The sequence below is a fragment of the Chlorocebus sabaeus genome, chromosome 10 (assembly GCF_047675955.1).
Source record: "Chlorocebus sabaeus isolate Y175 chromosome 10, mChlSab1.0.hap1, whole genome shotgun sequence".
NCBI lineage: Eukaryota > Metazoa > Chordata > Mammalia > Primates > Cercopithecidae > Chlorocebus > Chlorocebus sabaeus.
The window spans coordinates 105,291,434-105,317,616 of record NC_132913.1 but is presented as its reverse complement, the minus strand read 5'-3'; the positions used below and the strand labels follow the sequence as shown (position 1 = coordinate 105,317,616).

Here is a 26,183-nt window from a genome sequence, read left to right as displayed (position 1 = left end):
GTGTGTGTGTTTAGGGGTATGCAAGTGCCTGGTGGGGCATCTTTGTGCTAAGTTCTCTGTGTTGTAACATGGCTGGACTGTGGTCTGTGTGTGTGTATGTTGATTGGGATGTTCCTGTTTTGTGGTCGTCTGATCACTTGTTTTTGGCCATGGGCTTCTGTCAGAGTGTTTATTTTTAGAGGCTGCCACTTCTGGCCTCAGGGCTGATCTTTGGGCATGGTAGGAACATTTGTATTTTCTGAAATATTTGTGGCTTTAAGTATTTATTTGGGGGTGTTCCTGCCTGTTATCTGTTTATTCTAATTTGTGTGTATGTGTGTGTGTGTTTGTGATATGAGGGAGGTGTAGTATAATACAAATTACATACTCTTTGAAGGAAATTAGCTCTGATTTTAAATCTTGGCTTTATCAGGTAGCATTGTTGGCAAACAAACAGTTTTCCCTCTCAGAGGCTGAGTTTCTCCCTTGCTGTGATCGGTGTAATACTGTCTGGCTCGGAGACGATGGCTAGAGAGGATGCGTGTGTAGAGTACCCGGCAAAGTGTTGGCGTTTGGGCTGTGCTCACTGCATGGTGGCCACTGTTGTTGGTATTTGTGTGCACATGTTCATGCCAGTGCTTTCTGACTGTGGTTCTTGGCATTGTGTGGCACCCAGTGCGTGCTCCTGCCTGGGTGTTTCTGATTTGGGTGATCTCTGACTGTCTTTTTGTCTGGCTTGGAGTGTGACTGCTGGTGTCTGGCTGGAGCTGGTGCAGGCTTTGGGAGAGGGTTTTTTTCCTTGCTAACGGAGAGCCTGGATTAGAGTGAGGGGAGGTGCATGTGTATGTGTGTGTGTGCCTGTTGGGGCTGGCGGCTGGGCTGCTGACTGTACAGGGTGTGAAATCACTGAGTTCCTCTGGGCGGGGAAGTTCTTCATTCCTGAGTCAGCCCTTTGGCCCCAAGCCACCCAGCGCTCACTTTTTCCTTCCAGAGAAAGTGTTGCTCAGGGGGGTCCTCTGAGCTGTCTGCAGACAAGAGGACTCTCTCACCCCTGAAGACATATTGTTTTTGTGTTCACGATCCCTAAGATGCTTCTCCTCCTGCCGTAGTCCCTGAACCCCCTGCATCAGCACCCTATATGCTCCCCATCCTCCAGCACAGAAAAAGCATGTCCCCTCTGACACAGGGACTGTTGGCTTGGCTGAGCCCCACCTTGGCCCGTTCTTCAGGGGCCCCTGGGCTGGCTCAGAGAGGTGGGATCAGGACGCTCGTCTTTGCAGACCTGCTGCGATCCTGCCTGGCCTACCTTCCCTGGACCCGCATCCCTTTCCTGGAGTCTTGGGTGGTATGGGCTGAGCTTGCTGGTGGAGGGGTGGGGGTCCATCAGGAGTGGGCAGTGCTGGGGAGGAGCTGGGAGGAGCCTCTGGAAATGTGGCAGTGGGCAGCATGAATGACGTTGTATCTCTGAATGGTTCTAGTACATCTTTTGCATTGAGCTGGAGACAAATCTAGCTGAGGGCAAGCTTGTCTTAGAGAGTCCCAGCTCTGCCTTCAGCCTCCCTGCCACCACCACCTTGGGCATGGTGGGGCCCTTCCCTGCACCCTACTGTCCTCCTGAGTTCTCCCCCTGCTTACCTGGGCAAAGGCTATCCTCAGAGGCGACTGGCCGTCCATGCTGATACCTCTATGGGCATTCAAGGCAGTGGCTACTCTCTTGGCGTTCTGCCTCTAATCCAGAGTGGGAACTCCAGAAATCGAAGCAGGGGTGAGACTTTCTGAGGTGGGGTGGCGGAGGGAACTGAGGATGCGTTGGAAAGGGTCATTTAGGAATTAGTGATACTCATAATGGCAATGGTTAGGGCTCCCAGCTGTTGACCTCCCACCACGTGCCAGGAACTGGTCTCGGCACATCATGTGTCAACTCATTTAAACTCGAAGCACTGTGTGTTTAATGAATATTGGCAATTTTAGATGGTTCAACCGGATTCTGTTATGATCCCCATTTTATGGACCAGGAGACTGGCTCAGAGAGTTATTCATGCCTCTGGTCAGGAAGCTGGTGAAATGCCAGAGCTAGGTTTGGGACTGGAGCGATTTACCCCCAGCGCTTTCTGTTCAGTGTTGGGCTCCGCTGCCTGACCCTGTGTTGGTGAGGCTCTGCCCCAAAGCCTAGGGTAGAGGTATTTCCGTCATCTCCCCTTTTCCCCACCTCAGGGTGCTGAGAGGAGGTTTTAGGATGCAGGGAATGGGAGCTGTTAGCTTCTTTCTCTGGAAGAGTGGATGATACCCCTGCCTCCCACTAATGTCTGCTGTCTGTTGTCTCCCCTCCGGCTCTGTCCCTTGCAGAGGTGGTGGGACACACACAGGGGCCACTAGATGGGAGCCTGTATGCCAAGGTGAAGAAGAAAGACTCCCTGCACGGCAGCACCGGGGCTGTCAATGCCACACGTCCTACACTGTCGGCCACCCCCAACCACGTGGAACACACGCTTTCAGTGAGCAGCGACTCAGGCAACTCCACGGCCTCCACCAAGACAGACAAGACCGATGAGCCTGTCCCTGGGGCCTCCAGTGCCCCTCAGGCAGCCCCTGCTGCCCTGAGTCCCCAGGAGAAGCGGGAGCTGGACCGCCTGCTGAGTGGCTTTGGCTTAGAGCGAGAGAAGCAAGGCACCATGTACCACACCCAGCACCTCAGGTCCCGCCCAGTGGGGGGCCCGGCTGTGCCCTCCTCTGGACGCCATGTTGTCCCTGCCCAGGTTCATGTCAATGGCGGGGCATTAGCATCTGAGCGGGAGACAGACATCCTGGATGATGAGTTGCCAAACCAGGATGGTCACAGTGCGGGCAGCGTGGGCACACTGTCTTCCCTGGACGGGGTCACCAACACCAGTGAGGGGGGCTACCCAGAGGCCCTGTCCCCACTGACCAATGGTCTGGACAAGCCCTACCCCATGGAGCCTATGGTCAATGGAGGAGGCTACCCCTACGAGTCTGCCAGCCGGGCAGGGCCTGGCCATGCTGGCCACACGGTCCCCATGCGGCCCTCCTACTCTGCACAGGAGGGTTTAGCTGGCTACCAGCGGGAGGGGCCCCACCCAGCCTGGCCACAGCCAGTGGCCACCTCCCACTATGCCCATGACCCCAGCAGTATGTTCCGCTCTCAATCCTTTTCGGAAGCCGAACCCCAGCTTCCCCCAGCTCCAGTTCGAGGGGGAAGCAGCCGGGAGGCTGTGCAAAGGGGGCTGAATTCATGGCAGCAGCAGCAGCAGCAGCAGCCTCGCCCACCTCCACGCCAGCAGGAAAGAGCCCACTTGGAGAGTCTTGTAGCCAGCAGGCCCAGCCCTCAGCCATTGGCAGAGACCCCCATCCCCAGTCTCCCTGAGTTTCCGCGGGCAGCCTCTCAGCAGGAGATTGAACAGTCCATCGAAGCACTCAACATGCTGATGCTGGACCTGGAGCCAGCCTCCGCTGCTGCCCCACTACACAAGTCCCAGAGTGTCCCCGGGGCCTGGCCAGGGGCTTCTCCACTCTCCTCCCAGCCCCTCTCCGGATCCTCCCGTCAGTCCCATCCACTGACCCAGTCCAGATCTGGCTACATCACCAGTGGGCATTCGTTGGGAACCCCTGAGCCAGCCCCGCGGGCCTCTCTGGAGTCTGTCCCTCCTGGCAGGTCTTACTCACCTTATGATTATCAGCCGTGTTCAGCTGGGCCTAACCAGGATTTCCGTTCAAAGAGCCCAGCCTCTTCCTCCTTGCCTGCCTTCCTTCCGACCACCCACAGCCCTCTAGGGCCTCAGCAACCCCCAGCCTCTCTCCCTGGCCTCACTGCTCAGCCTCTGCTCTCACCAAAGGAAGCGACTTCAGATCCCTCCCGGACTCCAGAGGAGGAGCCATTGAATTTGGAAGGGCTGGTGGCCCACAGGGTAGCAGGTAAGAGGTATTCCGTTCTGACTCCTTCTACCTCTTCCTTATTTGGTCTTCTTAGGGGGAGGTACAGGTCCAGCCATGACCCCTAAGCAGGTGTTGCTTTCACTGGTGGGAGGAGGCTCTCTGGAGCCTACATGTTAGCCAGTTATCCCTTCCTGCATTCATTGTCTGATAGGCACCAAGTCAGACACCAAGTTTCAAAGTTCAATGTCAAACAATTCCTGTCCTCAAGGAGTTTACAGTCTAGTGAGTGGACAGGTACACAGACACAAGATTTCATTAGAGAGTAATGCGTACTGTGACAGGACAGAGGCGGGACCAAGATCCCAGAGCCTGGGAAAGCAAAGCTTACCACCTAGGGCAGTCAGGGAAAGCTTCCAGGAGGTGGTGACTTTGGGGTTGGAGTACAGACTTTCTAGACAGAGAGGAGACTCTGCAATTGCCTGTCATGCTATCTGTCCTCAGACTTCAGTTTCTTGGGGGAGATGTAGAGAAGGCTGGAGGGAGGTCTTTATAGATTCAAATTCCCCCTTAGGCCCCACTCCCAGAAGCCATGAAAGAGCTGAGAGGGTATCCTCAAGCCCTTAGGCTCTATCTGCTGGGGCCTCTCAGGATATTGTCTTTGCGGGGAGGCCAAGGTTCCCCTTCCGAGTCAGTTTTCCTGTTGGTCTTTGCTGAGAACCAGCCCTGTATGGGAAGCAGGCACCGAGAGAAAAAGCTCCTTTTCCTGTCGGAGAGTGGGCCTGTCTTTTGGGAGAGAGGACAGTGGGACACTCAGAAGAGCTTTTGGGGAGACAAAGGCAAGAAATAGCAGCATGTCCAGGGCCATGTTGGGAGGGACAGCTGTGGGGTTCTCTTCCCACTAGTCTAAGCCTATGCCCATCCCACAAGGGTGGCTGAACTTGGCAGGAAGACCTGTTGGGTGACTTTGTTCTGGAGGTGAAGCCCAGACAGGGGTGGACCAGAGACTGTGGGTTTGGGTGGACCTTGTGCCAGCCCCTCAGCTGACAGGGTGGTGGGAGCTCAGTGAGGAGGAGAGGAGACTGGGCAGCTGTCTCTGTCCTCCACCCCTTTTCCTAAATTTAGGGGAAGCTGAGTCACCATGCCAGCTGCAGGGAGGGAAGGAGACACCCTCCCTGGAGATGGACCGTGGGTTTAGGGAAGCAGCTTGGGGCAGGCCAGCTGGCTCAGGACCTGGTGTGGGGGCACAGGCTCCCTGCTCATGTACTTCAGAGCAGAGCAGAGTCCCCAGCTCCACTATTGGTATAATAGCTTGAAATTGGCCATTGCGGGAGTATTTACACCATGGAAATTGGCAATCAGCCTTACCTCCCATAGAGAGCTGAACTAGCAGTAACCATTCCTTTCACCTGAGCATAGGAACACAGGATGAGCAACTCTTAACTCTAGGGATGAAACGCTCCGTGGGTGGTCCAGGTGGGCTTTGACTTCTGCCTCCTCCTGCATCTGGGCCCCTGAGATAAAGACACCCCCCGGCTTTGTCAGCAGAGACCCTTTTCTTCTTGGTTTTATTGAGGGGAGGGGAATGGGGCTCTCTGAATTCCCTGGGAATTTAATTCCCCTCCCAATATTTTGTGAGGTTGGAGTGGTGGCCTACAGATTAGTGACATGTTAGTCTAATGAGGGGCAGGATCCAGGAGCCTTCTCTCTGGGGGAGCAGAATACATTTCCTCCCCTACAAGAACCCTTCCATGTAGCTCTCCTAGAGCTTGCTCAAGAGGAGGCCACAACCCTAATGGCCCTAGGAGGATGCCCATCTTGTAGCGGACTGCCTTTTAGCCCTTTCTCTCCTACCAGCTTTCGAGGGCTTGACTATCAGCTTCCATATTCTGTAGCCTCTCAGGCTTTGGCTGCCATGAAATCTTAGGGAGGGAAGGATACTGTTGGGACAATGTTCCCATTCCTTAACCCTGTTTCCGTTTCCTCCATCAACTGGGGGTGACTCAGGAGAAGGGATGAAATGTATAGAGGGGACAGTTATATTTGGTTCCCAGGGCTATGAAGTTGCCTCTTTGCTTCAAGCCCTGTCATTATAACAGAATTCATGTCAGCAGGTCCTGCATGTGTAATTTCCTTAGTAGCCTTTCAGGGTATCTGCAGTGCCTGTGTAGATAAAGGCAGACAGACAAGATCAATGTGTAGAACAGTCTGGGAGGCAGGGAAGATAGATTTCAGCACTACTTCTTTCTGCTCTTTCTACATCTCCGCTGTAAGAAGCTGGAACATGTACTTTGACATGAGTAACCTAGGAAGCTCAGATCTGTGGGAGAACCTCTTCATGGCCATGAACTTGATCTGGTTTCTCCTGGCTTTCCTCCCCCAGGTCTGCCTTTTCCCCATTGGCTGTCCTCCATACCTCAGTCTCATGTCCCTGGTTTATTCCACTTTGATCTAATCACCCTTGTGCCTTATTCCAGTTTAAGTCATAGAGAATGTAGGGGCAGTTTTCTAATTTGATAAAGGGTAGGGACCAGAAACCTATAGCATGCATCACACTTTCCTGTGGAGCATTGGAAGCGTTCCTATTAGAGCCAGGGACAAAATAAGGATGTCTGTTATCACCACTTGCATCTAACATTGTATTGGATGTCCTAGCTAGTGCAATAAGACAAGAAAAAGAAATAAGAGTCAGAGCTGGAGAGTCCAATTGGGTTATCTTATGTCCCTGATTGTGTGACTGGACTGATCTCAGATGTCTCTAGAGGTAGAGATTTCAACGCATGTTGGAAATCAGATATGGATCTTATCCTTAAGGAGTCTAGAGTTTAGAAGGGGGAAAAGAACTGGAACTTTAAAACAGTCTTTTGTAATAAGAGAGGTAAGGAGAAAGCTCTGAAGGAGAGAGGTGAAGCGATCACTATCAGCTAGAGCTGGGGGAGGCAGTGTTAAGTGTGGTTTTTAAATTGAGCCTTGGAAGATGGATAGGATTTTGAAAGTAATTGGGATCACTGGGCAGAGAGGGTTCACAGTGAAGACAGGAGAGCAAAGAAAATGTTTGGAGCATGGCAAGTAGATTGAGAGCATATAGTCTCTGTGAGGGACAAGTCAGGATAGGTAGCCTGGGAGTCTGTCTCTTGATGGTCTTCAATACCAGACTAAGGAGCTTGCATCTTACCTGGCAGCACTGTAGGAAGCCATTACTGTGGTTTCATAGGGGTAACATGCCATGACCAGAGCTGAGGTTCAGGATGATGTGTGTGGTGGGTCTGGACAGGAAGGACACTACATGGGAGAGACTTCGAGCCAGGAGATGCTGGGAGCTTATTAGATAGCCTAAGTGATGCGGGGCTGGATTAGGGTGCTGACCATAGGAACGCAAATGAAGAGATGATGCCATGGATCCTGTGGGAGTAGAACCAATGCACTTATGTGTTGATTGACTGGAGTGGGTGAGGGAGAGGGTTCATCAGAAATGATTCTGAGCTCCATGAATAGAAATAGAATGATGGTTCTGTTAACAAGTAGGAAGGCAGAAGGAGGACATTGGGTGGAAGATGAAGCCTTGGTGTTAGACATGTTGAGTTTGAGGGGACAGTAGAGCCTCCAGGGAGAGACATATGGAAGGCAACTGAACTTTGGAATTGAGCTTGAAAGAATGGGAAGAGTTGCAGGTTTTGGAATCATTCTCACAAAGGTGATGGTTAAAACTTTGGATGTATATGAGATCTCAATGTCAGAGGACTTGGAGAGAAAATAACTTAGGATGGAATGGCCACGAAGAGAGGTAGAGTCTGCAAAGGGGCTGAGAGTGAGTGTTCGGGTGGTGGCAGGAGACCAGGACAGCATGTCATCACAGAAGTCAAGGCAGTAAAGGGTTTCACGGAGGAAGGGCAGGAGGTTAGCAGTGTCAGCCTGGAGAGATCATGAGGAGGACTGAGAAAAATCCACCGGACTTGCAAATTAGGCAACCCTGTGTAAAACATCAAAGACATATTTTTAGTGTGTGTTGGTGACAGAAACCAGACTATGGGGGATTGAGGATGAGTGGAGAAGGAGTGAAGACAGCAAGCCAACTACTCTTTTGAGTGGTTTTGTGATAAGAGGGGAGAGAGTGGTAGCTAAAGAGGATAGTGAGAGATTGGGGACTTTTGTGTAAATATAAGAGTCATGAGAATGTTTGTATGTAGAAGAGGAGGGGAGTAGGTTGGACATGTGGGGAGGAAGGACAAGAAAAAGAAGAGAAAGAAAGAAGTTGATAGAATAAGGTCTCTAAGGAGGTAAGAGGGGATAGGCCTAGGAGTCCACATAGGTAAATTAGGCTCAACCAGGAGGTAAGATGCCTCTTCATGAAATTAGAATAAAGGATAGATAAAGATAGAGGGAAATACTGATGTCAAGATTTGGGAGCTTGAATTGAAAACACTTGTTTTTTTTTTTTACATTTTGTTCTGAGAATAGGAGATGAGTTCAAGGCTCATTCAGTCATTCATTCGACATGAACTTCTAATGCGTGCTACTTGCCAGTTTAGGCTTTGTGAAAATGGTGGCAAACAAGACAAATAAAGATCCTTGCCCTTATGGCAGAGATGGATACTAAACAAATAAGCACATATACATAGGTTATGTCAGATAGGTGGTACGTGCCATTGAGATAAAGCAGTGAGAGGTAGGGGATGGCTGGCTGCACTTTCCATGAGATGATCAGGACTGGGCAGTGAGAGATGAGCCCCATGGAGCAACAAGTACAGAGGCCCCGAGGCAGGAGTGTGCCTGGTGTGGCTGGAGCAGAGTGGTCAAGGGAGGCATAGCAGGACACAAGTTCAGAGAGGAAATGGGAATGGGGACAGCTTACAGAGAGTCTTCGAGGTGATTAAAAGAGTGGTGGCTTTTACTCCATATGGCATGAGAAGCCTTAGGAAGGATTTGGGCCCAAGAGTGACATCATCCGACTTGTTCTGAATTGACCAGGGTGGGCAGGATGGAAGGAGGGAGAGCAGTTAGGTGGCTGCTGCTGGGCAGTGGCCATGGAAAGGGGAGAAGAGTTTGGATTGTGGACATATTTTGGAGGTGGAGCCAACAAGATTACTGATAGATTACACATGGAACGAGACAGAAAGAGAAAGGTCAGAAACAACGCTTAGGTTTGGGGCCTGAGCAACTACGGAATGGAGTTGCTCTTTATTGAGATGGGTAACAATGTACGAAGAGCAGGTTTCAGGGGAACACTAGAAACCTGATTTTTGGACACATTAAGTTTGAAATGACCATGAAACGTCTGCAGAGGTTAAGGAGGAGAGGCTGGAACTTAGAGATGTGGGAATTGTCAACGTATACATGCCAGGTAAAGCATAGCACTGGGCACTGTCACCGAGGGGTTGAGGACAGGTAAGGAGAGGTCCCAAGGATGGAGTCCTGGAGCCTCCCACGTTTCAAGACTACAGATAAGAGAGGGAACCAGCATAGGAACTGGCATGGAGGAGCTTGTGAAGGAGAGGAAAGGTAACATAGCTCAAGCTCTAGGGGCCAGGGCAGGGGCAGTGTTGACCACTCATGTGGCCCCTGTGGTGTGAAGGTGGGTTAGGAGTCAACAAGGGGCAAGGAAAGGATAACATAGCATGTCCTTCTAGTGCATCTGAGAAGGTTCATCTTAAGGACTTTTCTGGTGACGACCAGGAGCTGGGGGCCAGAGCAGAAAAGCACAAAGTGTTCCCCAGGAAAGAGGATCACTCAGATGGCTGTGGTAAGGAGCCAGAGTGTGAGAGAGAGTGACCCTTGGGCTCAGGCTGGGTGTGTTACCTGGGTCCAGGGAGAGGCAGGTGCCCAGGAAAAGAGGGGTGGTCCAGGGACAGGCCTGCTGCCTATGGGAGCAGGTGAGGGACATGTGAAGTCTCCTGGTCCCATGCTGGCACCTTTGCTTCCACCCTGGGGTTAGAAGAGAGGGACACACTGTGGTGCTGGCCAGCAGGAGGTCCATCTGCCTTTTAGAGAAGCAGGACCTTGGATCCCCCTCTCTTCCTGTCTGACACATTCCCCATCTCCCTCCAGTGTGTGCCCAAATCCCAGAGTCAAAACACCAACTAATCTTGATTTTCTCTTTGTTTTTGTTTTGTTTTGTCCTGCTTAATGCCCCATCCCCTTCATTCTCTGTGTTTCCCATGTCCATCTGTTCCCTGTGCTGTTGGTGGGGTGCCTGCCTTGCCCCATATCCTCCCTTCCTGCCTGCCTCCCACTCCTGCTGGCTCCCCTGGGGTGGGGGTGGGCAGCATACAACGCCAAGCTGCAGGGCATCGGACACAGTGGCAGCTTGCCGCCCTCTCCTCGCCACCGGCTCCGATCTTCCTCCCTCTCTGGTGGGTGGCTCTCCTTCCCTCTTCTGCCTTTCCAGTTCTTTAGCCCACTTTTGAGCATCAGTTTCTCTCTTTTTCAGTCCTTCTCCATGTGCTATTCCTTCCAAACCTTTCCCACCTTCTTCCTTCTCTCCTCTGTCTTTTCCTCTCCCTCTTCTGTTGTTCTCTGGTTTCCATGTTTCTCCTTCTCCTCCCCCATTTCTCTCGATCCTCTCTTCTGTCTCCTCACTTACTTCTCCATCCCTCCTCTCTCCAGCCCTCTCTCCCTCCTCTCTGCATGAGCCAGAGCTCACGTCTGCATGAACATGGGCCCCACGCTAGCCTTAGCCTTGCCTGCTGGGAACAATGTCTGGAATGACTAGACTAACATTCAGAGTCCCCTGCGGAGATACAGGCCTTTGCAATGAGGGTGCTCAGTGAGGGCTCTGGACAGTTCAGCACTCTGGCCACCCTGGCCAGACTGCCTGGGCTGCAGGGCTAGGTCTCAGCAGGAGCCAGGCTGAGCTTTGCTTGGGGCCACCAGACACAACATAGAGTGGTGCCCCAGCCCCTGCTGCTCTGTCCACTCTTGAGCATGGCACATCCTGGGGACAGCATACCCCTTTGGTCCCACTCCTAATCTCTGATCCCATGGCTGAGAGTCAGAAGCCCTGGGTTGGGGTCCTGGCCCTGCCTGAGACCACCTCTGCGACTTTGGGCAAGTCTCTTAACTACTTAGAGCTCAATTTCCCAATCTGAGAAGTGGACAGATGATAGTCCTGTCCTGTTGTATATTTTGCACGGGGTTTGACATGCCCTGGACCTCGTGGATGCTTCACTGGGGTCACGGTAGTTCATTTGAGAATGATGCCATCCACTAACATCTACCTCTGACCTCTGGGACACGCAGGCCCTTAGGCGTTGAGCCCGGGCCAGGGAATCACCTCTTCCTTCCCCTGCTCTTCTGACCCTGGAGGCTGGGTCAGGGAAGATGCCGTGCTCAGGCTTGCCCCACATCATGGCCCTGAGCAGCTCCAGGAAAAGGCCTAGGGGTGATGGGAACTGTTGATTCCCAATGGCAGTATCTGGTGCCTCCATGGCCCCTCCTTCTCCCAGGCCAGGGATGATCAGGAGATGGTTCTAGCAGACTGCTCCCTTCAACCGCCCCTCCCTCCTCTCTTCTCCCTCTGCCCTTCTCTCAGCCCAGTGGTGGGGAGTGCAGTGTTCAGCAGGGCCTGGGTAGGGGCAGGTTCTGGGATGGTGGGCCTGCCTTAAGGGGAGCTGGCATGGCTTGCCCTAGGGCTGCTAGTGTGATCGCCGTGTGGCTTTCTGGTGCCCTGGCCCAGCAGGTGGCCCTCGCTTCCGGAGCCCCAGGCATGCTGTCGGACACCCAGCCCTGCCACCTGGAGCTGAGGAATCCAGTCTTTTGGAAACCGGAAGACTGGAAAGAAGAGCTGGGCCTGTGAGGGTGGCAGTGGCCAGTCTTGGGGGTGCAGAGGAGGCACATCATGAAGCCTGACACCAGCGTACTTGTCCGCGTGATCCAGGGGCGGCGGGCAGCAGTGCTTTGCCAAAGTACATGTATCGGTCTGTGTCAGGGCTACAGCTCCCAGAATTGCAGGGTGTGTGAGTGTGCATGTGAGTGTGTGTGTGTGTGTGTCAGATGAAGGGATTGCCTCCAGCAGTCCGGCCCACGCTAGGGGAGCCTTGGAGTGAGCTGTTGTCCAGCACAGCACTGTCCTGGCAGCAGAGCGACGCCTCCCTGGGAAGGGGGCTGCTCTGGTGTCGTGCTCCTCAGGACTGGGGGCCTGTGTGGAATCCTGGGGCCAGGGTAACTGCTCATCCTGGCAGGGCTGTGGGGAAGGCCTGATGCCCATGTATGAAGCAGCCCTTAGAGGACCCCCAGGGCTCCTTGAACATAGGCTGTTAGGATCCTAAAGATACTTTGTTGTCATAAGGGCACCCCAGCCTTCTCAGCTTCCTGGGAGCTTCTCTTCCTTTCTTCCTCTGGCCACATGGCCTCCTGCTGGGATAGGGGCTGACCCTAAAGGTTCTGAGGGTGACCCAGTGGCCCCACTATGTACCCCCATCATCCCAGTGTCTTGCTGCCATTTCTGTTAGGCTGTGTGTGTGTGTGTGTGCACATGCAAGCATGCACATGTGTGTCTGTGCAAGGCACCTGCCTCCGCCTGGGTAGGTGTAGAAGACCTGAAAGAGAGAATGGGCCAAAGACTGAGAAAGTCTTGGGGTGGAGGGTGGTGGTGGGAGGGAGGGAGGTGGGGAGAGCAGGCCTGTTTTTATTATCGGTCAGCCTCTGAGACGTGAGAGAGAGTGTTCTCTCCCTGACACTGGCTGTCAGCTTGTGTCCAGACACCCCAGCTTGGCTAAGGAACAATGGGGCTCTCTTCTCTCCCCTCTGCCACGCCAGTCTCCCCTCCCATAGAGCAAGACAAGAGAGAGGGAACATGTCTCTCCAGACACTCCAGGCAGATCTGGGCTTGCCAAGGGGGACAACAGTGGGACACTGTGTTCAAAGAATGTGAGTGGCCCTGACTGGCCATTGGTGCCATGGGGCCACTGGTGCTCTGCAGGGGGAGGGGCTGGCCCCGTGGGAGTGGAATGCAGGGTCTTCCCCCCTCTGCAGAGGGAGGTGCTGCCCTGCAGCTCCTTAGCTCTTAGGAGGTCATTCCCTCCATTTCCCTGCCTCTGGTCAGAACATGCTCCCACGTGCCATTCTGGTGGTGATGGAGAGAGGATTGGGAAGGTGCAGCTCACCTTCAGATGGCTGACTGCCTCATGCCAGGATCTCACATTCTCTATGGTTGTCAGGTGCCCCCTGCACCCCAGGCTGCTGCAGGCATCCGTGGCCCCTGAATGTGGAGAAAGCTTTGGGAAGGTTGGGTAGAATGTTCTTGGTTTTTCCAGGAGATTCGGTGCCTCAAATGCAAACAGATCTATTTTTTAAGGGCAAACGTCAGATCCCCCAGCAGGGAAACTGGCCACACCTTGAAAAGCAGAGGGATCTGCCAGAAAGAGCTGCTGGGGGCAGAGGAGCCCGGAACTGAGACCAGCCTTAATGCGTTTCTTTTAACCTTGGGGCTGAACTCAGTTCCAAACCCCAAGAGCGTTTCCCAAATGGGCTGCTTCTGTCACAATTATTGTTAGAAAATCAATGGCTATGTCTGTTTCTCTCTAATGTTTTTGCCAGGAATGAAACCAGTGGCAGTGTTGGTCCAAGCTGCCCAGGAGACCTGAGTGAGATGGGGGCTCTGGGGAGCTGAGGCCTGGGAGTGTGGGGTTGCTGCAGGAAGCAAGCTGCCCACCCTTCCCAAAACCACACTGTTGTTTTCTCCAGGTAGATGCTCCTGCAGCCCCTGGCTGGGTCTAATGGGACTCCGATTTTTCTGCTCTGTGAATAAGGGCTCTTCAAGGCACGGGGCTTATTTACTTTAAGTGGAACAGATTGTAAGTGGCAGAGTGAGGACAGCATCCAGTTTATTGTCCCCATGCTGGGTGCTATTTTCTTAGCTGAGATGGCAGCAGGGCTGCCCCTGATTAATAAAGAGCCCAAAGTGGAGACTCAGGGCATCTCTCGGTACCTTCTGCATTTAATGTGCAAATGCTGGTCCTGCTGCTCTCCCGACGCACCCCCCACCCCCGATTATGGGAGCCCCTGATTATGGGAGAGTATGAGGGCATGTCTCAGAGTGGCTTTGCCTATGTGAGTGTGAGTGTGTGTCTGCCCATAGGCTTGGCAGCCGGCAGCCTGCTGTTCATGACAAGTAGGAAGTCTTCACAGGTGGTGCTGTTTGTGGCAGCCTTTGTGGCTGTGCCAGATTAGGGGTGCTGGGAGGCGCACCTGGGGACATGCAGTCCTCACTGTGGATGGCAGATGTTTCTGTCTGAACGCGGGTGATTTCTGCTTGGCTGTACTGGCACATTCCTTGGGGCTGGCAGTGTGTGTGCGTGTGTGCACACGCACTGACCCATGTGACCTGGGGCCTTTGGTAAGTCCTAGCGGTGGTGAAAGCAGGGCTGGGAATCTCTTCCCAGAAGATATTCAGGACCAGAAGCCCACACTTCAGGCTGGGTCTTGGCCTCTGGGACCCAGGAAGTGAGTTTTCTAGGATTCTGGGAACCAGCTCAATGAGGCAATGGATTCCATGCCTCAGCCCAGCTGTGGGAAGAGGGAGTGGGAAGGAAGGAGGGTGAGATTAACAGCATCCCCAGGCCTGTGGAATGGGATTGGGATGGGAAGTGCAGAAAAGCAGATGGAGCACATGACTTCTCTCTGCCTGCTCTTCAGCTGGGAGGGACACGGTGGGATCTGCCGCCATCTTTGGGGCGGGGAGCTAAGGGGCCAGTATAAGGGGAGTTGGTAAGAGGTTCAGTGGTATACTGGATGAAGTTGGGGAACCCCAGAGAAAGCCAAAATTATCCCAGAGGCCAAGTGGGGCTGGGAACTTCATAACTTAGTCATGTCTTTGTTTCTCCTTGGGAGCACCATTTGCAAGATGATGCAATTTAGCTCTTTCCAAGAGTTCTTCCCCACAGGCTTGATGTTGCTGGTTGGTTGATGCAGTTGCCTTGGAGACTCTCTTTTCCCTCCACCTCCCCTCCCTTGTCTGGAAGCTCTGGCCCTCCGCCTCCAGGGGTTGGAAGTAGTTGACATCTGTTTCTTGTATCAGTCCTTTGTGTTCTTGGTCTCAGCCCTGTGTGGAGAGATTCCTGGTGAAGTCTGAGCCAATCTAAGCAGATCCCCTCTCCTGCAGAGAAAACCTGGGGTGTGAACAGAGTTGGGCCCAGGAGGGCTGAGGGGAAGACACTGGGGGATGGCAGGCCAGCCCCAGCTTGGCCTCTGAGCTAGGAGGCACTGCCTTCTCTGAAGGGATTAGGCCGATGGATCATTTCTTACACAAAACGCTCATTGTCCTCTACACCCTGCTTTCCTCCCAGGGGTGCAGGCTCGGGAGAAGCAGCCTGCAGAGCCCCCAGCCCCTCTGCGGAGGCGGGCGGCCAGTGATGGACAGTATGAGAACCAGTCTCCAGAAGCCACATCCCCTCGTAGCCCTGGGGTTCGCTCCCCTGTCCAGTGTGTCTCCCCCGAGCTGGCTCTTACCATCGCTCTCAATCCTGGAGGGCGGCCCAAAGAGGTGAGTCCTTAAGCTGTATCTTGGGGCCACAGAGGGTGCCTACTTCAAATCTCCAGAAGCCTGACGGGCAACTTGGCACTAATGTCAGTATACTCAGTGATTTGTCTCCCCTGTGTCCTCACCCAACCTCTCTTCTCTGACATGCAGAATCTGGGGCCCATTTCCTTCCTTAAATAGCTTTATGTCCCCACTTCTTGCATTAATATTGAGATTGAAGTTTCTTTTTTGATTCCTAGACAGTACCTTAATAAGGTGGTAAGAATCCTGGGGATGGTATAGGTGAACACAATTTCAAAACTCCAGACTAGATCCTGGAGAGGGGAAAAATTATTTTTGAACCCTTTGCAGTTATAAGGTTTTTCTCAGGAGCTTTAATTTTCATTCCAAAAGGTTTGCATTTCTAAGACATTTCAGTAGTTGAAGGCAGTGAGTCTCAAACTACAGCATGAGTAAACCAAAAGGGAGTTTGTTAAAACTGTAGCTTCCCAAATCCTCCTGCAGAGATTCCAGGGTAGTAGATCTGGATGGGACCCGGGAATCTGCATTCTAAATGTGTGCCCTGGAAGATTCAGATGTAGGTGGTCCACGGGCCACATTGAGGGAGCGAGTGTACTGGCCTATAAAAGCCAGGCTAATGAGTCATTCTGGATAGAAGGGGCTTGTGGATATCTTTTCTCTCCTGCCTCTGGCAGGACCTGTCTCCTGCCCTGAGCACCAGTGAGGAGGCAGTCTGACGAGGGGGTTTGGGGGCTGGTTAACTCACTGTCCTCATACCCCAGGTCATCTGAAGGGGAAACTTCTCCTTCTCATGGTTTCCCTCTTTTTCTGCCTGTATTATCCCACAGCCCCATTTGCACAGCTACAAGGAGGCCTTCGAGGAGATGGAGGGAACCTCCCCGAGCAGCCCACCGCCGAGTGGGGGTAAGAATTCCCTGTGAAGCTCGTCTTCCCTGTGTCCCCTTCAGCCCCTCAGCTCAACTCTGCCTGTGGGAGTGCCCCAGGCCTGAGGGTTGGAGGTGACAGTGCCCCAGGTGGGGCCAGAACGTGCTGCTCCTCATCCCCATGGCCCCTTCTCTTCCATTGCTTGTGGCCATTGTCTTCCCCATCGTCCACGCTCACACATCTAAGGGTGCAGCCGCCCCAGTTTTAGGGTCCAGACTGAGTGACCATGGGACTCTGGGCTCCCACATTACAGAGTTTTCTTACTTGTTTAGAGTCTTGTTACCGTCCACACTCAAAAGACCCCACCATCTTAGCGTGACTCTTTGTGACTTGACTTTGGCTTTGTTTCTGACCTCCATTTCTGCCTGTATCCAGACACCTCTTCCATTACAGGCAACCTATTTAGCTTCTACCAAGGAGAGAGGGACTCAGGACCCTCAGGCTGACACAGCCCCCAGCTTATCCATCCTTGTCCTCCAGGCAGAGACAGTTAGCCCCCAGCCCCTATACACTTACTGGGGAGGCAGATCCCCAAAGGACAGAGACACGTCCACCTAAAGCCAAGACCCAAATGAGCCGAGGCATGGGGCAGTGTTCCTTTTTATAGAAGAGACATGAAGAGGAACTGGAGGAGGTGGCTGTGGGGAAGGAAGTGATGGATTAATACCAGGCCGCGAGGGACTCAGTGTACTCAGGAGAGGCCTGGGTCAGCACAAGAAGGAGACACTGGTGCTGTTCAGGGATCAGGTTGGCTGGGCCTGGCCCAAGCTATCCACTGGCAGTGGCGAGAGGAGGGAGAACTGGAGCTGGCTGTACATTCCCCTGGGGGCTGGCTGTCCTGTACTGGAAAGGAATGTGGCAATGTACGTGGCCCATGTGCCAGCAGAACTTGTGTTGGCTGCCATCTTGGGCATGAGGAGGCTGAAGCTGTGACTGACTGGCGGCCCCTGGAAGCTGTGGCTCTCCCTTGAGCAGTACTGTCCAATGGAAATATAATATGAGCACATTTATAATAAAATTTCTCTAGTAGTCACGTTAAAAAACATAACAGGAAACTGGCTAAATTAATTTTAATGACATTTTTGTTAAATCCAAAATATCCTTTCGATAGGCAAATAAGTCAATACAAATATTGAGCTATTTTACAATCTCTTATAAAATGTAAGAAGAAACTGGTGAAATTCATTTTACTATGTTTTATTTAACCCCAGTCTAGAATATTAGCATTTCAACATATAATCAATGTGAAAAAGAACGGGATGTTTTGTGTTCTTTTTCATACTCAGTCTTGAAAACCCGGTGTGTGTTTCACACGTATGGCATATCTCCGTTCACACTAGTCACTCTGCAAGTGCTCTGCGGCCATGTGTAGCTTGTGGCTGCTGTGCTGGACAGGGTGAACCTAGAGCCGGTGACGCGAGAGTCAACGCTGCAGCCGCTTGTGGCCGCGGGGAACCTCTCTCCCAGGCCTTCACTTTCCAAGCTGACATCTGCTTCCATTCACTGTTAGCCCTAAATGGCCAGGGAAAGGGCAGCACCCTGCCTGGGGTGGGAGCCACCTGGGCTGTGCTAGCGCTGGGTTTTGCCGCCTTCTCTCCCTCCTGTTGGCCAGCCATGGATGCCTTGGCAAGAAGAAGTCAGAGGTTCCACAGACACATAGGGTTAGGGAGAGAAGACAGAAGGCAGAGAAACGTGTGGAATTTTTCTCTCAGGAAGCAAAAGGCTTGCCTGGCTTTAGTGTCGCCCACTCATCTGCCTCAGCAGAAGGGCCCACTTGCCCAGGAATCGGAGGAATGAGGAATTCAGGAGCTGGAGGTGAACAAGGGAGGAACCAAGAGAGAGTTCCTGCCCTGTCTGGTCCTCTCATCTCGTTCACCTCCTCGTGGGTCCACCTGTGCCTCCGCTGCACCAGTTGGTTACACATGCACATACCTGTGCGCTGGGGCTGCTTTGTGATTATTCCACGAATGACTGTCTCTGAGGCCAGGTGTATTATTTCATAACTAATTTCATTCAATCGCCATTGGTTTGACAAACATTAATAAGTGTTTGATAGGTGTCTATGAGCAAGACACCATGATAGGGAAGAGGGGGTGTGGCAGTGGTAGAAACAGAATCTGTGTGTGTGCATCTGTGTGTGTGTGTGTGTGTGTGTGTGTGTGTGTGTGTGTGTGTAAAGACAGAGGGAGGATAGACAGAGACATATCCCATAACTGGAGGTGTACGTTTGTACCCATTTGTCCCCTATGCTGTGTTTGTCCTTTGGACATCCAAGGACAGAGTGAGGGTGAAGGGCAGGGGTGGGCCACCCATCCGGACCCCTGTGATGTCTTCCTGTTCCCATGTGCATGTGGGTGTTCACCTGCACGAATGAGTTATGTATGTTGCTTGCATGGAGAGAGAGTATATTTTTTCGTTATTCTAAGATTCCTGTAGGTCTCACTGTCTTTTGGGGAGAGCAGCAGGGGCAGGGAGGGTCGTGGAGCTTTTGCTGCTGGTGGTTCCTGGGCATCTGAGGGCCACGGCTAATCTGTTGAGGCCATTCGGCAGGCAGAGTGTCCTTGGGGCTGTGGTCTCTGCAGGCTCCCAATGTCGCTGATAGGAGACACAGAGTTCATTTTTTAACTCCTTCTCAGAGCTGTGTCAGGACACATGGCAGCTGCCACCCAGGTATCTCGTGACTGGGCATAACAGCCACCCTGCAGATCAGCTCCGAATCTGGCCGGGTTCTTGGCTAATGGGAAAAAGCCAGCAGCCCTTTCTGACCTTGCATGTTACATGACACTTGTAACCCAGATGCGTGGCCTGGGAGGAGCCCAGGCTTTGCATAGGGAGTAGGTGCTCTTGGCCACAGACTGCAGCCTTCTCCTCCTTCCAGGACACTGAGGTTTAGGGGGACAGAGTCCCACATTGAGAAGTTCTCTCCTCCTGGGCTTTTCAAGGGACATGCTTGGCCAAGGGCTGGCCTGAGGTCTCAGGGTTGGCATAACCCTGGCCCATTATCTCCTTCTGTCTCTGTCCTTTACAGGGTGTGCCATCCTGAGGCCCAATTTTCTTCTATTCTCTTCTGAATCCATCCAAGTGCATGTTTTAAATGGACTCTGTGTGTGTGTGTGTGTGTGTGTGCGCACGCGCGCGCGTGTGCGCGCATGTTGGGTGGGGGGAGGAAGAGGGATGAGCGATTATTATAGAGAAGGTCAGAGACAGTTGCAGAAGCCTGCATGTGTGTTATAAGCCATTGCAAAGTAAAGGGACCGCACCCAGAAGCTAAGGGCCTGGGGGTGGAAATGGTTCTCTTAAGGTTGGGGCCAAAGCCAGGACAAGGTTGCCATTTCCTGAATCTTTCCCTCTATCCTTTAAACTGCTCAAACGTGGAGAAATGCAGACAGGAAAGGGCAGTGGAGCCAAAGCGCTGGGCTTCAGGGTGGTTCCTCGGCACCATCTCTGGCCCCACAGCCTTCATGTGCCTGGTGTGTCTACCTTCCTGCCCACCTCTCACTCCCTGTGTCTCCCCTCTTCTTCCTGGCACAGTGCGGTCCCCCCCGGGTCTGGCCAAGACACCCCTGTCTGCTCTGGGCCTGAAACCCCACAACCCAGCAGACATCCTGTTGCACCCCACAGGAGGTGAGTTGGAAAGAGGGAAGATGGGGAGGGGGGCCAAGGGGAGGAGGACTCCTGTGGTTCTGGACAGAAACCCGGGCCTCAGAATCCAGTTAGCAGCCAGCTTTGTGCCCGTGCTGAGGTCAGGCCTGGGTGAGGACTCTCTGTAGGGTTGGTGGGTGACAGATTTCCTTGCAGCCTTCCTGCCTGTTGACTTGTGGAGTCGGCACAACTTCCATCCTCCTCTAGCTTGGGGCTTTGGAGGCCTGGTCTCAGTTTCCTTGGTGTTGTGGAGATCTCTGCTGGAAGCCACACATTCGAGGTGTTCAGGCCCTTGAGTACATGCACATGGGCGCACACACATGCACACATGGGTACACACACATGTACACACACACACTCACACAGAGTCAGAGAAGCATGCCCCTGCTGCTCTGTGCCAGGGCCTCTGCTGGCAGCCCAGCTGGCTCTGCTCTGAGCATCCACGAGGCATGACAGGCATTCACCTGGCATCCACGAGGCATCACTTGGCATTCAGAGTGGTCTCTTGGTCTGCCTCTTCAGGCCCACAGAACCCTACCACAGAAACCCATGACTGGCAGTGGCCATCACTGGCTGCCATCTCCTCGACCCCCTTGCCCCCAGCCCAGGTCTTCTCCTGCCTGTCAAAGACCTGCCACCTCCGGGCTTCTGACTCTCTCCGGCCTGTGCTCATCCCCCATCCCCATTCCCGATGCTGGCTGCATCTTACCCTGCTGCTGAGGAGAGCACCCCAAGCTCTGAGGAAGGAAGGAGGATGGTTGCCCGGCCTCCCTGGGGTCAAACAGCCGGTCCTGTTGGCACGGTAGAGGGCAGGGCCCTGGGCCTGTCTGGCAGAAGGTGCTCCTCTGAGCAGACACCACCCCAGGTTCACACCTCCGACCTCCTCCTCCCATTTCCCAGCTCCTCTCCTTCCTATGGTGGAGGGAGACAGGGCTCCCTGGGCCCTTGGTGGCCATGTGGGGCCACTGAACTCAGAAAGCTGCTCCCTGGGCTCTGGTTTTAGGGCTGGGTGGGGGCTCCTGGGGTCAACTTTACTTTTTTCCTTAGTTACCAGAAGATGCATCCAGCCAGGTAGGTGGGCAGTGGCATGCATTTGTGACCCACGAAGCTACACAGCTGGGCACAGCCTCCCACTCAGAGTGTCAGCATGGCCAGGGACACTGAGCCACAGGGGATCAGTAGAAGGGGGCTAGCAGCTGCCTCTCACCAGCCAGCACACTCCTGCTTGACACTCGGCCCACAGAGCCCTGGGCACAGGGGTTGTGAGGGGCTCAGGCTCCTGAGAGTCAGGAGCTCAACTATGCCCCGGAGCCTTGGGTTCCTGTGCAGGGTGGGCCTCGGCCTTCCCCTTGGAGCCCTTCTGTGGACAGCGCAAATTGGCCCTGGCCTCACCCCAGCTTTCCCACCTCCCTTTTCTCCACAGATTCTCTTTCTCAAGAAATAATCCCTGTTAATATCTTTCTCTCTTTTTCCTTTTTTGCTCTTCCTCATCTTCACCACCTGCCCTTCTTTCCTGCCTCTCCTTCCTCCCATCTCTCTTCTCGTCTTCCCTCAGAGGAAGATGAGGGGAAGGTGGTGGTCAGGCTCTCAGAAGGTAAGTGGCATTTGCTGTGGCTTCCTGCTCTCTGGGTCTGGAAATGGCTTTTCATGCAGGGCTTGAAGAGGCTGGCTGGAGGCAGCTCTCTTTCTTCACTGGAACTCAGGTGACCAGGTACATGGCCTTCCTGTCCCTCAACGCTTGGTGATGAGATATCACCCTGGGCACCTCCTGAGTCCTGATGGGGGAGCTTGTAGCTGCCAGGCACAGGCGCAGTCAGTGTCTGGGGGCTCCTGCAATGTCACCTTGCTGACCCAAACGCTCCTCTTGCACCTTCCTCTCCCAGCACCATTTGCGCCAGCCTGCCTGGTGTGCAGCTGCTCACAGGGGTAGACAGGGAGGGACTCAGATCCCCTTTCCCAGGGCGAGCTCCACAGGCATTTCTCAGAGCAGAGATTCTCCACCTTGGCACCACTGACAGTTTGGCCTGAATGACTCCTTTTTTTTTTTTTTGAGATGGAGTTTCGCTCTTGTTGCCTAGGCTGGAGTACACTGGCACAATCTTGGCTCACTGCAACCTCTGCCTCCTGGGTTCAAGCAGTTCTCCCACTTCAGGCCCCTGAGTAGCTGGGATTACAGGCATGCACCACCACGGCCAGCAATTTTTTTTAAAATTTTTTTTTTGTTTTTCGTAGAGACAGGGTTTCACCATGTTGGCCAGGCTGGTCTTGAACTCTTGACCTCAGGTGATCCACCCACCTTGGCCTCCCAAAGTGCAGGGATTACAGGCGTGAGCCACTGTGCCCGGCCCTGAATGAGTCTTTGTTGTGGATGCTGCCCTGCGCACTGTGGGAGGATTAGCAGTGTCCCTGGATTCTACCTGCTAGATGCCAGTAGCTCTCACTCAGTCATGACAATGGAAAATGTCTCCAGCATTGCCAGTGTCCCCTGGGGGGATAATTCTCCTGGTTCAGAGACCCCATCTTAGAGCCATGATTTGCCCTCTGGAAGCCCTGCCTGGTTTCCTGTCAACACTGAAAGTACCAGGTCTGTCTTTCGGGAATCTCAGACAACTTTGGGTATTTCAGGAAATCTATGGACTCACCGTGTATACAATAACGCATTGGGATTCCCATGCAAGTAATTCTGAAAAGCAGTTTCAAGGAGCTGGCATGTCTATGGGTCCCAGATGAACCCCTGATTTAAATGAGCCCTGCACTGGGCACCAGGGAAGCAGAGAGGGGGCGTAATCAGGTGGGAGGCCTTGGACTCACTAGGAGCAGAACTCGAGTGAGGACTCAAACCAGCAGGTGAAACAAAGTAGGTGCCAACCTGGGCGGGAGGCCAGCATCTGGTTCTGGGCACTGGCATCCCCATCTCTACCAGGAAGATGGGGCAAAGTGGGTGCTGTGATCGCTTCCAGTTCTGACGGGTTAGGTGTTCTGACTTCCCACCTGGGCCCTGGGCCGGTTGGCTGGTTTTCTCAGGCCTATTTCCCACTTTCCTTTGTACACACCACCTTGATTTTCCACCCCCTAAGCGGGGATGACCTGTGCCCCTCTAAATCTGCTGTCACCCAGCTAGGATGGTTGGAGTTTCCCAGAAGACTTTACCCTCTCCTAACCAGCTGGGGTTTGGGCAACAGCATCAGGCTGCTTGGGGGGCTGCAGAACAGGGCAGCTTCCAGAGACAGAGTAGGTTGGCCACAGCATGCGTCCCTCTGCGAAGAACGGCCCCTCCTCGCTCCCCTGCAGCCTCATGCCTGGGGAAAGGGCTTTCTCCCAAGCTGGAGGCTGACCGCTGCTCCTGGCAGGGCAGGAGCTGGGAGAGAGAAACTAGCATTAGCTGGAGCTCAGAGCCAACGTTCCTGTGCTTCAGATGCCGGACCACGCAATAGGCTCCCAGCTCTCCTCGAAGCTGGTTGACTTAGACCCGTGGTATCCCAAACACTCTCCAGTGGAAGGGACCATGGGGTGGACTATCCAGCAAGCTGGCAGGGCCTGGTGATTGCTTCTCACTTTGGGGTGACTTCAGGGGCGTGGGCCTCGATAGAACAGAACTATCTGCCAACTGCACCTCCTGAATGACTCTCATCTTACAGGGCCCCAAGTGCTCTGGCCAGAGCCACAGAGTTTGGAGGGGAAGGTGCTTAGGGGTTAACTCAGTCACACCCATTGTTGTCACAGATATACAGCTGACATCAGCACTGTAGGTGGTGTTGGGGGATCTGCCCAAGGTCACAGTTAGGAGGTAATGTAGCCAGACTGCAGTTATTGGTCTCCTGTCTCTTCCTCAAGTGGCTGTTTCAAAGCCCTTCTCAGGCCTGCAGGCGCCGTGCCCTGGGATTCCAGTGTGGGAGTTGGAATTGCTGCCCATGGTCTGGGGAGTGGAGTGGGGAAGGGGCAGGGAACAAAGCTGTGGGCAGCCAGTTCCTTATTTCCTGACTCATGTGCCATAGCCCGGGTCAGACTAAAGCTCATTCTTTGCTGACCCTCTGAGGCTTCGCTTGATTTCCCTGCTGATACTTTGATGGGAAATTCAGAAAAAAATGCCCGTGAGGCAAAAATGGCCAGAGGCAGGATTATTCAGCTGGGGGAGAAGAAGAATTTGAGGGATGTCTGCTATGTCCCGGGCGCTGTGCGAAACACTTTACATTCATTCATTCTTTCATTCATTGCTCCATTTATTCTTAATATTTTGTGCACTGACTGTGTGCCAGGCTTTGGGAATATAAGGATGCATAAGGCAGCTGGTGAGGAGAGTGATGCCAATAGACATTTCAATATTAGGCAAAAGTGCTGAGCCAGGGTAGGAATAGGATGGCATGGGGGCTGGGAGGAGGGGGCATGTGGCCCAATCTAAAAGGTTTGGAATTCTAACTTTTGAGCTCCTAGATCTGGGACCTGAGGGTTTCCATATTCCCTTCTTTCTCTTCCACCCACATGTCTTGATCTAACTTAGGGTGGGTGTGCCCCTTCTCTCCAAGCAAAGAGCCTCTTTGGGGAGACAGAAAATGCGCTTCAGGGTGTGGACGAGGAGCTGACAGTGCCAGACTGGAGGAGCCCAAGTCACCCTGTGCTGCAGCTGCTCTCCACTGCCAGCAGTCACTTGGCAGGGTTTGGGCTCCTGGAATGTTCTACATGATGTACCCTCCCTGTCCCCACCTCTCCCGCCCTGCCCAACTCCCTGTAGCCTCTGATGCGGCTGCTCCAGGATTGGAGGGAAGGAGGAAAACAGCAGGAGAGGTGGTGCGAGTGAGGAGTGGAGGAAGGCAGGGATGGGCGGCTAGGAGCAGTGGTTCTGAACACCGGGCCTGGGATTGGCAAGAAAGAATTAGGAGGAACTTTCCTGCCTCTTCTCACCTGATCCTAGCCGGGCAGGTGGGTATCCTCATTCCCACTTTGCAGATGAGGAAACTGAGTCCCAGAAAGTCTCTAGTAAGTGCACTGGTGGTGGGTGAGGGGAGAGCTTGCAAGTAGAAGTATATTGTCCTGGGGTGGGAGAGAGAGAAAGAGCCAGGGAATAGACAGAAAAAGGAAGCATTTTCAGTATGGAAATCTGCATCTGAAAACTTGGGAAAACTGATGTCTAGCCCTGAAGATGGGTTTTAAACAGTTCTGGAGATGAACTCAGGAAATCAAATAACTTCTCAAAGGTCCTTCCTGCTCTGGGTTCATGAGGAGTAGAGATTGTATGGAAAGGCTTCGTTCATCTCCAGCCCATGGTGTGGGACTGGAAGGGCAGGTAGGGGTGGCAGTCGGAGGGCAGACCAGCTGACCAAGGAAGAGGATGTGCTGGGAAGGAGAAAGGAGGTGGGGGCCCGGTGAGGGCAGGGCCAGATGGGGCTGGGTCTGAGTGGCCTTGGCTAGGTTGGCCACCCAATGCACAAGGGCTGTTTCCAATATTGTGGTGGGAATGGATGCTGCTACTTCTCCCTGGGCGAGCCATCCTGTTCCCCAAGTTCAGACTCCCAGTGTCTTGAGAACTGTTCTGGTGTTCTGCAGTTTAGGAGCTGAAGGGGGCAATGGGACTGTTGCCTAAAGAACTTGGCCATCCTATCGAGCCATCTCAGGGTTCTAATACACTGTCCCATGGGCCCTCCATTCAATCTTACCCTCAGACTCCAGGCTGCAGCTCAGGTGCCTGTGTTTAGACTACAGGATGGAGTTGTGCGGCCCACTTTATCTCAGTTTTACAGTTGCTAGAAGGGGTACCTGTACTTCCTTAAAGGGGTGGGGCGTAGGGCAATGGGAATTGCTTACCTAATGCGTGGGTCAAGGGCATGGCGGGAAACTGATGGTTCATTCTAGTGGAACAACCTAGGACAGTTGATGGACTCTTAAAAGGTCTGGGCAGAGCAGTGAGGGATGGTAAAGCACCCCGAGTGCTCCCTGTCAGGAGCAGGGAGCCATCCTCCCAGGCCTTCAGGAACCAGGAGGGAGCTGGAGGGCAGGGCCGCTGACTGGAGTGTGGCTAGAGGGAGGTGGGGAGGGGATGTAGCCACTGGCGCCTTGCCCTTCTGTCTCATCCCCTGCCAGTCCCTCCTTACTAGCCAAAGGCCAAAGCTATCCTGAGCCAGAGAGTAAGGGGGTCTAGATGACATAGTAAATAGAAGTCAGCCTCCAGGAATGCAGATCAGGGTAGAGAGTGGATCAGGAGCGATGTCAGTGGATTGGAGAAGAGCACAGACCTTCACAGTATCATTCACATAGGTTT

At 53.4% G+C, this 26,183-nt stretch overlaps 1 protein-coding gene across 6 annotated transcripts in view; it reads left to right on the top strand.

The window, feature by feature from the left end:
• Nucleotides 1-26,183, top strand: part of TNS1 (tensin 1) — a 205,141-nt gene that overhangs the window by 152,766 nt on the left and 26,192 nt on the right. For 4 of the 6 annotated variants that reach the window (XM_073020066.1, XM_073020063.1, XM_073020064.1 and 1 more), the window contains 5 exons: nucleotides 2,326-3,909; nucleotides 15,150-15,346; nucleotides 16,192-16,267; nucleotides 19,820-19,912; nucleotides 20,978-21,001. In XM_073020066.1, coding sequence (XP_072876167.1) covers nucleotides 2,326-3,909; nucleotides 15,150-15,346; nucleotides 16,192-16,267; nucleotides 19,820-19,912; nucleotides 20,978-21,001 — 1,974 coding nt within the window. The remainder of the gene's footprint in view (nucleotides 1-2,325; nucleotides 3,910-15,149; nucleotides 15,347-16,191; nucleotides 16,268-19,819; nucleotides 19,913-20,977; nucleotides 21,002-26,183) is intronic. The other 2 variants (XM_073020067.1, XM_073020065.1) reach the window with 1 other exon arrangement.